This window comes from Macrosteles quadrilineatus, unplaced genomic scaffold, assembly GCF_028750875.1.
Source record: "Macrosteles quadrilineatus isolate MER2022 unplaced genomic scaffold, UCM_ALF_1.0 Scaffold_2__2_contigs__length_208266976, whole genome shotgun sequence".
Classification (NCBI taxonomy): domain Eukaryota; kingdom Metazoa; phylum Arthropoda; class Insecta; order Hemiptera; family Cicadellidae; genus Macrosteles; species Macrosteles quadrilineatus.
In genome coordinates this window covers 82,559,280-82,571,260 of record NW_026542595.1, presented here as the reverse complement: position 1 = coordinate 82,571,260, position 11,981 = coordinate 82,559,280, and the positions used below count along the sequence as shown (strand labels likewise).

The window sequence follows — 11,981 nt, the reverse complement described above, 5'->3', positions numbered from 1 at the left end:
TACAAGAAAAATAATATATTGCACAAGAGCTTAGTCTAGTTACGCTATCTGTGGTTTCAGACTTTATGCTTAAAAAAGTAGGTACTCAGTTCAGAAAGCTTTTTTTTGTTTTTAGAACAAATAAATGCATATAATATTTTGAATTAAAAACCCTGCAAGAGTTAAACAAGTTATTATAAGTCAGTACAATAGAGAGCTCACATAATGCAATATAATAGGTTGGCTAATATAAATGGTATCTACAATACTAGAAAATGTATGATCCATGTATGATCCATATGCTTGTGACTTTGTCAATTGCACACATGTGTTTAAAGACAATAAAAATCTTTGACTTTGACTAGTAAATCATTCAGTTTTTATTTTAAGCTGAAATATTTTAAAGGTAATACAACATTATCAAGCCTAATCACTGCATCACACTTTCTAATTAATAAGTAATTCTTCGCACACCTAGAAAGTACTTTGATGTTTGACTTGTACTGTTCTGCCAATGTAACTTGTAACTATATTGCCTCTAAAAATATAAAATTCCCTTGTAGAAAACTAAACTCTCAGTGGCTTTAGAAAATAAAAATAACGGGGAATTTAAATAAAGACAATAATTCAATTAAAACCCAACACTTGTTAAGGCATAGATCGCAGTTAGTTGTATTTTATCACAGCAGATTGTTTGAAAGACATAGAGTAGAATAAAATCCAAATGGATCAATGAGCACATTTACAAATAACAATAAATATTCACCATGGTCATTCCAATATTTGCACAAGATTATTTGAAGATATGGCACTATTTCAGTATTTTTAACAGCATACAACGTATATTTTAACACAAATCAAATAAAAGTTACTTTAATTGAAAACTAATTATTTTAGCTTACTATTTACACTAAACTAAGACAAATCTATTCTAAAAAGACCAAACAAACTCAGTAAAATATAACAGTGATATAAACATGACAAACTGGCATCTTTCTTTACACGCATCAAACACTTTACTTACCATTTCAAACGAGGCACAGTTAGTAAAAATCCTGCTGAACAAAGCGGGACCCACCCATAATAATTGGTTCATAATGGAAAGGAAAGCACTTTGTAACGTAAGCAAGAACAAAGAGTAGAGAATAATTTACCTGAATAAAAAATGGCAATAAATATAAAAACTAAACAAATGTTTGGGTTCCATATAAATAATAATTGTTTTTGCAGTACACGGTTTTGCTTGGAAACATGTTGTTTTAGTAGTGTACGTAGTTAGAATTTGTATCAAACAATGAAGAACTTAGCGGTGCTTACAAATAGGGCGTACCCGACCCGATGCGACAACAGTGATATGATATGATTGGTTGTTCTATAAACAACATTGCTTTATACATGTGACATCCCAAATGAAATGTTAACCAATTGCGTTCACCCAGCAATTACACCCAGGGAGGTTTCTTGACATAAAAAATTGTAATCCTAGAGGACAAATGGCAGTAGCCTAATAGCTATTTACCTTACAAGTGTAGTAAGAACGTTTTTACATCACGCAGGTGAATGTAGTGCATCGAGAAGAAGGGAGTTGCATAATTCGCCTAAGTGATGTAAACACGCTTTTGCGTAACGTGTAACGTACGAGATTTTACCTGACCCGACAATATACAGGGGGTTACTTGCAATATTTTTCACTATCCATTTCACTCATCTTCTAACAGTAACGTTCTTTTACAAACAAAAGCTAGGTTAGGAAAATTCTTTAAAGCATAAGAATAAAATGCAAGCACACAGCTGATTTCTAGCGTTATGTGTTGTTGACTCCAAAGAGGTATAATTTTTTAAGTTGAGCACTCAATGTTATTTAAATGGGTTTCATTACTTCACCGAGTGAGTTTTTAAAACACTTCACTCGTGAAGTAAAGAAGTTGTATACATCACGCTTGGGATAGGGAAGTTATACTTTAATGGCGGGTTAGGTAAAATCATTTTAGTGACATCAAGATAACAATAATTTTCTTCAGCAATGGTGTTTTTTTAGCCATGGAGTATGGTATGAATAAATAAGTGAACATGTGCAATCACACAAACAAATAAAAAGATTAAAATATACAAAGACTCATTTGCCTTCTCTAATGTGTAAAACATGTAAACCCTAAACATTGCATAAACCCATTCAATGTACAGTCAAAACTCTAATTTTATTTTTATTGATAAACCTATTACTAGAGATTAAAAGCTAGAATGATTTTTGATAAAAAAAAATAAATAGTATTTCTACATCACACGCTATAAACACACAGCTTTCCATTAGATAAAGTTTAGGCTATTACTATTCAGGCTCGACTTGTATAACCAATCTTTTTTTAACCTAAGCGGTTAAATTTATTTGACAAGCTATACGAGTATTGTTTTTGAAATCTCAAATCACTTTTTCAAACAATATCATCTACAGGTACTGTGATTAATTTAGAGACAAACCGCCAGTAAATTTAACATTCTCAATGAAAACAAGTTACCAATAACTAGAAAACAATATAAAATTCTAGTCTAAGATTGTTATGAGTTTGGGTCATCTTCTTGATTGTCTGATAAAGGTGTTTCTTCTTCTTTACCATCAGCAGTTTGACTCAACTCTCTGAAAAAATACATATGTATATCAAAGTCATGTAGGAAACCATCCTTAAGTAGCTTATAGACGGGGACAGTAGAGACGGCAAGTAGCTGGCTGCAAGTACTTGCCATTTGCACTTACTGCATACTTTCCTTGTGTATAGGGGTACTTTCCTTTCCAGCGGCAAGTATTTGCTGGCGGTAAGAAAACTCAAACATGTTTGATTTTACTGGCCTGGCCGTGGCAAGTAGTGGGTCACGTGGGTGGTCACGTGACCACTGGTGGCCAGGACTTTCCTGTCAAAACATGCACTTGCCACTAATAGAGCAGAGTGGCAAGTGAAATTATAGTTGGATCAGTTGATCGTGTTTATAGAAGTGAAAAAGTTATTTGTTAAGAGTACAAAGTTTGTTTGTTTAAAACGTCAGAGTGCCCTGTTTAGAAGAAAAAAAAACATCAAGTGGAGTTGTGATGACATCATCAAGTTTTTAGAGATCTATCAGATCCAGAACAACAACACATTCAGCAATTGCTTCATCAAACGTTTTACAAAATTCTTCATCACAATTAAATCCAACTATCGACTCCATTCACTCGCGATTTCAAAGCAGACTGGCTGAATCTCTTTCCTTGACACTGGCCACCAGTACTTAGCCAGTGTATAGGAAAACATACGGCAAGTGACGTAATGGACAGTACTTGCAGCCAGCAACTTGCTGTCTCTACTGTCCCCGTCTATACGTTGCTTTAAAGCCATGTTTATACGAGGCCAGTTGGCGGGCAGGCTACTTGCCTCAGGTAACTTGAAATACAGAGGCAAGTAACCTGTCTACTCTACTGACCTCGTGAAAACGAAGCTAAAACTGTATTAACATGAAGCCAGTTGGCAGGCAGGCTAATTGTCTCAGATAACTTGAAATACAGAGGCAAGTAACCTGTCTACTCTACTGACCTCGTGAAAACGAAGCTAAAACTGTATTAACATGAAGAAAGTTGGCGGGCAGGTTACTTGTCTCAGGTTAAACTGTATTTACATGAAGCCAGTTGGCAGGCAGGCTACTTGTCTCAGATAACTTGAAATACATTAGAGGCAAGTAACCTGTCTACTCTGATACTTGATTCTATATATTTATTTGCTTCAAAATTCTGTAGCATACTTGATTCTATATACTTACCAGCTCACTTAAGAATCATACAAAATCAAAGGTCACAATACTTGTCAAACTTCCAATCTCATATACCAACCACAGTGTTAACAATACCCAACCAATACAAAGACATAACCCACCAACGGTCTTTCCACTCAAATGAAAAGACACAGACAATATGTTTAATCAGGCTACAAAGACAAACCAGTCCCTAACCATGCAACCAACCACAATACCAACAGTTTTAGTTTTAACCATATTTTGCCTCTCAAGTTTCAAGAGCTCTACACCTTAACTGTGATCTCTCCCACCTCAGATGATGGCAACCCTCCTATCAATGGTTTACAGAATCCAGGAATCACTTAAATCTTAACTTAAGTTAATTCCCCTCCCAACACCTTCCTTGAGCAGGCTTAAGGGCTATAACCAGTGAATTGGTTATACTCTTAATCTTGTATACATAAAACATTTTTTGCAGAGACTTTTTTTGATGCAAACCTGGAGGTTGGCACAACAAAATCCTACGCCACCATTACAATATTCCTTTCTATGCGAATGACAAAGCAGTCAGTGACTATAAAATATTTCAATCTTGTGTGTTGTGTTTCCTACTGAGAAGACTCACCTACTGATTAGGTAAGCCTACTTCCTCCTATCAAAAACCAATTCCATATAAAGTTTATCAATTTACAAACTACAAACTAGCATCAACTTTTTAAAATAAATAAACACAACTTTGTTAAAAGTTAAAATGCCTGCCAAAAACTGCCTTAGAAATAGTAGATTTAGGTATCTTTGTTTAAAAAAAAGATTTAAACATTTTGTTTGTTATCTCTATGCATCAATTGGACCTCGCCAAAAAGTTTTTTAAACTTTGTGAGGCCAAGCCGTTGTAATTTCCTTAATAAATATATTTGACTTGGATTTTGAATGAGGATTATTTACTACATTATCGGTCTTCTGGTGAGAGCGTGTAAATCAATATTTACACTATTTACAAAACCAGATGTTATACCTATTTTACAATGTGGTATCCTCAGTCTCAGCTTTACCACTGAGGACGTCTTGTTGTAGAATGGGTAAAACGTCTGGTTTTGCAAATACCAATTAGACGACTCTCACCGAAAAGACCAAGAATGTAGCGATGACACCTGCCACTCAAACCTACGAATGTAGATGAGAAATAATAATTATGCCTGTGAGGCATTTAAACATTTTAAAACCGAAATGGCAATGAATAATTTGTCTAGTCAGGCTCACAAAATGGACAATTCCCAACACTAAAAACAAAAAACTATTCCCATGTTCTATGTGTTATTTTCAATTTCCAAAACACAAATTAAAATGTATATACAATTTAAAAAAAATCATAAATTAAAACAAGAATTGGACATAGTTATGCAAACAGAACCAACCCACAATTTTTCGGATCTGTTGATATGACAACCAGGTTGTAGAGCTCAACAGGCTTTGCTTGTTTTTGGTAAAAATGTTCAGTTTTGACTATGTTATGATTCGACACACTTATTCATTTGTTTGTAAAATAAAACTGATCAAAATATTCGTTCATATAGTGGTGATATTATTTCATACAGATTAAACATCACTATAAATGTAATATCATCATGTGGTATGTTTCTCTTTGGTAAATTAAAAAATTTGAGATAAAGAACATCTTGGCCGACCTAAAAGATAAAGGAAACACAAGTATGGTAATTTAACAAGAAATGAAAGAACTGAGAAGAAATACCGATATGAAGATCATATTAATTTTGCCAACAAACTCACACCACCAAAACTCTTAGAGGTTTATTTTTTAAGTTAAGCACTCAATGTTATTTAAATGGGTTTCATTACCTCACCGAGTGAGTTTTTTCCAACTTTACATCACTCGAGAAGTAAAGGAGTTGTATACATCACGCTTGGGATAGGGAAGTTTAACATGGCGGGTTAGGTAAACACCTTAAATGTCAGGTAATGTTGTAGATTTAATGAAATTGTAACGATAACAATAATAACAAATTGTACTGGCTTTAATTAGCTTATTCTGTGAAAATGTTTACAAAAGCTCTTTGGTGGTGTAAAAAGTTTGTAAATAAATACTAAAAGTGATTCATTGTAAAACAATGTGAGCATTATTTATGCTTTTTGCCATCTCCGGAATAAAAGCCAAAAAAGATTTTAATCTCCAAATGTTAAAATTTCACACTAGGAATTGACAATTACTTCAAAAAACTAATAATGTGTGTTGCTCAACAATGAACAGTTATTCTTATAGGCTACATAATTCAGTAATAGTTTGTTCCGTGGACCTCCATAAGCAAACATTTTTACTCATCAAGGATTCGAGGAAGGATAAAGAGAGGATATTTTTAATATCTACCACTTTATCAAAAAAATTTAAGACTACAATTTCATTCGCTTTAAAAATAGAAATAAAAACTTCTCACTGCAGTGTTTTTTTTTAAAATAACAATAGCCCCATGTTAAATTGAAACGAAGACAAACAAAATCTTGAATCCAGAATAACCATGAAGCCAATACATTTACCCTCAAATAAAATCTGTATACCTCTCAGTTTCTATTGGTGGTATCAGGAAACACGGAGTAGTTTGAAAACCTGAAAGCAGTTTAGAGAATGAAAATGCACTAAAATTGAATACTTAAAGCACATAATGATTTACTAACAAGCATGCTTAAGTAATGTTTACACGTGTGTAAAACTTGTACATATCCAGAAATGTGGTTAGGTTTAAGTGTTAGCCTCCTACATACAATTTAGCCACAAAGTTGCTTATACTGTACAATAAGAGATAAATGGAACAATTTGCATTGTAACATATTGCAACAGCAAAATGTATCATCCTCTATTCAAATCAACAGTCTTGGAGCTTTACCATATCTAAATACACCTACACAATAGACTATGGCATCTTGACTTAAAGTGTAGTAAGGTGAAAACACTAGGGAATGGTGATCACTGTGAATATACTGTGGCAGTGGGAGAATAAGAAAACTTTTATATTTTTGTGGTGCCTGGTTATGTAACATATTTTTTTTATAAACATTGTGAGTAAGACCTTGCTAAAAGCCTCATCTACTTTGCAAACTTCAATGGACCTCGTGAAAATTGTTCAGACATTTTTGGAAAATATAAGATCTGATGAAGGTCTCAAAAGCATTATCATAGACACTTGAGAACTTGCAGAAGAAATTGGTGTTTCTGTTGAATTTAAAGTTTGTCCAAGGAAAACCAAGAGGGAATAGTCTCCTATGAGAGAGAAGATTAACAGAATCAAGCTGATGGACTGGTAACATTCAAAGAGAAAATTTTTCTTTTTGGTGTTAGTTACAGCAATCAACTCACTTAAAGAGAGGTTTGAACTCATGTAGAACCACAGCTAGGGTTTTAGTTTTCTGTATGATACAAAGAATCACCAGTCATAAGACAAGAAGACTTTGAAAGACACCTGCATACAATTTCACAATGTTGTGGAGGAAAACTGTAACCAAGACATGACGTTTCAGGGGTTTTCTCAGGCATTATTGGTGAATCTACGAATTTGAATGCAAAATCTACTTAGATTAATTATCTAAAGTGTGGTTAGAAACAAGAGTTTTTACCGTAGGGCCTAATCCTCATTTTTAGACTTGGTAGAACTGTTAAACCAATCAGCAGACCGTGATGATGCTAGTGATATGTTAGGGAAACAATGTGGCATAATATAACAAAAAGTTTGAAAATATCCTACCTTAGTTTTCTGGCACTGCACAAACCATCGATTAGAAGATTGAGTGATTGTAAGAGAAGTAGTAGCAATCAACCATTTAAAAATTATAATGAATAGAATAAGTTTTATTCGCTCCATAGCAAATCCTCTAAAATTTAAGTGAAGTTGCTGAGTGTTCAAATGAGCTTGACATGCAACTAAAACAAAATTGGATGAATTCTCAGACGATACTGCTAGGCCAGACTGGAAAATGGTTAGCTACACCACTGACCTTCTTTTGATGTTCAAAATAAACATCAATCTCAAGACGGAAGTTAAAGTTAAAATTAAAGTTAAAGTGTATTTTAAGGTTATTGTTTACCTGTAAGCAACGTCTAAAGGTCTCCTTGACTGATCTTTACAATGCATTTTTCTCCAGTAAAGAATCACTCCAATAGCAAAGATTACAAGCAAAGCTCCAGCAATAACTCCAACAACTAAATCACAAAAAGAAAGTTATACAGATTAATAGATTAATTACAATTTCAAGAGTAAAAGGTAAATCATAAGCAGAATAATCAAACATCAGGTGGAATGCAGGACCTCAATAACTCAAACCTTAATACCTTGAATTCCTTTAAATCTTGGATGAATTTATCGAATTCCCTTAAAATCCTAGAATCTCATAATGATAAAAGTACAAGTCAGGGTTTCAAATATTTAACCATGATAAACGTAATTTTAACGTTTTGTAATCAATAATTTGCTTAATTAAGTTGCTTTGCTACGTTTTGCCAAGGTCATATTCATATATCTAAACATATCAGCTAAGCTCCAACTATTTGATCAAGAAAACTGTTAATACCACTATCACTGGGACTGGAACACAATGTAGTGTATTTGAGTAAAGGATGAGTGCAGAATGGAGTGAGATACTTTATACTGGCTAAGAGCAGCTGTTTCTTAAGCCAGAACGAGTCATTGAGAGACCAATGATGAAGTACAACAGGGTTCAGTTTTGAACCAGCGACCTTTAGATTATCAGCCAAGCACTATAACCACTCAGCTTTCAGTTATAGACAATCTATACTGCATACCAATTTGCAGATAAAAGTTAACAATGTCCAACCTATGATGATAGTAAAAAAAATATAAAATCAGCTGACTTAGTAGTAACCTGGGAGGACTCACTTTCAGGTCGAAACGGTTGGTAATAATGTTAGTAAAACTTTTTTTAACTAAAGTCAGCAGTTTTCACTGCCACCGTACCTCACGCACCTCTTTCTACTAACAGCCTTAATCACTTCCCGTACTCACCCATCTCCTTAGATTCAGTGTATCGTACGTTCGCGTATAGGATGGTCAATTCGACAATGCCTAAATGACGGAGTTAATACGTTACCGTTTTGTTAGACCGGGAATGAGTGACTGCAGCAGTCAAATCGCTGTTTTTAAAGAAATGGTTTAGTGTTTTATATATTTTTGAACTCTGTTTATTTGTACTTTGTAAATACTGTGTATTAAATAGGCCTAACAATAATTGTTATTTTAAAATTATTATGTTCTCCTAGTTTATATCAAATGATGAAATTTGATGCAAATCCAAAGAAAAAATTATAGTCTACTAATTGTGAGTTAAAATGGATTCTGTTGAACGTAATCGGATTAACAGACTACTTCAAAGTATAGAACGTGAAGAGAATAGTGATTGTGTAAGAAGACCCTTAGGAACTTTTTGTTGAGGACTCTTCAACAAATAAACAACGGTTTCATGATGAAGGAGACAAAACAACAATGCCGATGATGAAATTGAAGACTTAAAAGGTATTTTACGTTATTATAGACTTAGACGAACGTTCCAATAAAGATAACAGAGAAAATCTACCCGTTGAAGATGAAAATAATTAAAAAATAAGAAATTCCAGGTATTTTTTAGATTGAAATTTAGATTACTTTGAAAGTTCAAGTCTCAAGAGTAGAACTGAAGAATTTATTTTCCAGGGAATGGATTAGCCTATGTTAGTAAAGCTTTGAAAGTGCAATGGGATGTCCAACCTACAAGACAATGTTTAGGTAGAAATAGGAATATTCTGTGGATGAGAATAGGTCAGTCAAGTAATAAAACAAATTTTGAATGAATTTGCATGACTTGTGGTCAGATGATTGGTTTGGAGTTGAGTTTTTTTTCTAGCGAGTATGTCTCAATCAAGGTTTCAGTTCCTGCTTAGAACCCTTAGATTCGATAACATAAGAACACAAGATGATATAAAGGTGCATGACAAAATTGCTCCTATACTAAATTGATTTGAACAATGTGCTGAAAAGAACATAAAACTATGTTCTAAATGAGTATGTAACAGTGGACGAGATTCTAAAATCCCCTACAATACCAGCAAAGGAGGTGTGGATACAGTTGATTGTTACAAACAAAATTACTCAGTTTCTAGAATCACCAATCACTGGTCAATGTCAGTGTTTTTCGCTTTGCTGAACATAACAGCTCTGAACGACTTTATAATTTTGAAGGAAAACTGAAATCAGCCAAAAATGACTTCAAGATTATTTTTGAAGAGCCTTGGAATGGATCTATGTAGAGACATGACATCAAGGATCTCTGTTCGTGGAACACCCCGGTTTTACCAAAGAACTAATCTGCTGACTACTTGGAGTATAAATGCCACGGACCCACGTTGTACAAAAATGAAATCGCGTAATGAAATTGAATTTTTTGTACTAAACAACATTAGATTATTCCATGTTGTTTTTTTATTTGGTAATAAAATAAATCAATTTTATAGCAAAATAAAGCTGTTTTATTAGTCCCAGTCAAAAAGACCGACTGTCTTTGCGAGAGGCTTTCTGTTCGGGATGAGCTCATCCAACGTAGAACACGTCATGATGGGAGGCTTCACTTTACAAGGGTCACCTTGGAATCATTTCAACGTTGTTATGGTTTTACAGTCCTTAATATTTTAGATTTTGTTTTATATTTTACTAGAATTTTTCCACCGCACCCTGACACATTATTATCTAACATTGAAAACGGGTTTTTACTTACATTTTATATGATATTACATATTTAAGGGTTTAAGAGCTTTAAATTGATACCCAATATGCAATTAAAAATTTATATTTACGAGTCGATTTGCTGTACAAAAAATCCAACAAATTCTTTTAATAATATAGATTCCTCTAAAGACTCCTTCGCATAACCTTAAAGTTGTAGTTTTTATTTCAAAACATATATTGAAGATTTATTCCAAACTTGTTCGTATATTTAAAAAAAAATTAATTTGACGCTTAACATTGTGTTTAATCAATGTTTTGTATGAAGTAGAATAACCTCAATGGCTAATCTTAGGTAATAACCTGGAACCAATTATTGGAAAGAAAAGTTTCTCTTATTTTGGACCCACATTGTACAACAGACTACCCGAGAGCCTAAAAACCTTTAAGAATAAGTTAAAAATGTTCCTAAAAGATATAAAATTTTAGTTGTAAGTAAAGTAGTTTAATGACAAAAGTTGTTCTGAAAAACTGATACGTATTAGAGAAACGCTGGCTAATAAAGAAATTTTCATTTATTTTATTTATTTATTTAAAGGCCTTGAGTGAGTCCTTACCCTTTCAATTCAAAGTGAGTTTAGCAGGGTCAATTACCCATCAAGCAAAATGTGATTTGTTGAATTTGGTTTCAACAGTTTGAAATTTTCAAACAAATTTGGTGAAATAAATAATAAGTGTATATATACCGTATATATATATATCTCTTTGAAAACAACATTTTTATCGTGACTACAAATTACTAGTGAACAAATAGTAATAAATATTTTTGTATAGAATACAAAAAACAAATCAATTAAAATTTTAAGAAGGACTTAATTCCTTATTGTTATGAGAAAGATGTAAACGTAAGAACATTGTTTTACCATACCTAAGTATATGAAGATATTATGGTCTTGGTCGGGTTTACTGGATACCAATACGTCCTGAAAATAAAGAAACAATTAAATAAAAACATTATGCTACTAATACTAATTGTAGAAATTAAACATTAATTAGACCAATTCGTATATACCAAGGAAAAATGTGGTTCGGATTCCACTATAAACTGTAGGTCCCTTAGTTGCCATTAGCTGTATGGGCTATTAATTAACAGCTGTGTCTAAGGAATGTCGGCCTTAGTCACTAACAAGACAACAAGATCGCGCCACTCATCCTACACTCATCTCCATTCATACTTGGCTTAAAATACCTACTATGTATGGTCGCCATTTCATTGAACAGTATTAATAGTATTGTTTATCCTATTGTCTTTACAACCTGAAGCTGTCAAGATGGCAAATAGTTAAAATAATCGGTACTTTGGTATTATCTGGAGGCCACTACAGATGTTATGTTAGGTTGGGTTTTAATAAATATGTTTGTAGGACCTTCCTCGTTTCGTTATGAATCAAATAATGAACAAAAAAAAAAGAGAAAAAAAATTGAAAAAAATCAAATTATACCATATGAGTCATACTTTCGCCTGCC

At 33.2% G+C, this 11,981-nt stretch overlaps 1 protein-coding gene across 2 annotated transcripts in view; it reads right to left on the bottom strand.

The window, feature by feature from the left end:
* Positions 1-605: 605 nt before the first annotated feature.
* The window catches only part of LOC128986424 (ectonucleotide pyrophosphatase/phosphodiesterase family member 5-like), a 28,124-nt gene continuing 16,748 nt past the window's right edge, over positions 606-11,981 (bottom strand). Inside the window, exons 6-9 of one of the 2 annotated variants that reach the window (XM_054406792.1) lie at positions 11,383-11,437; positions 7,831-7,945; positions 6,310-6,358; positions 606-2,614 (exon numbers count right to left, since the gene is read on the bottom strand). In XM_054406792.1, the coding sequence (XP_054262767.1) occupies positions 6,313-6,358; positions 7,831-7,945; positions 11,383-11,437 (216 nt within the window). In that variant the 3' untranslated portion in view covers positions 606-2,614; positions 6,310-6,312. The remainder of the gene's footprint in view (positions 2,615-6,309; positions 6,359-7,830; positions 7,946-11,382; positions 11,438-11,981) is intronic. The other variant, XM_054406791.1, reaches the window with a different exon arrangement.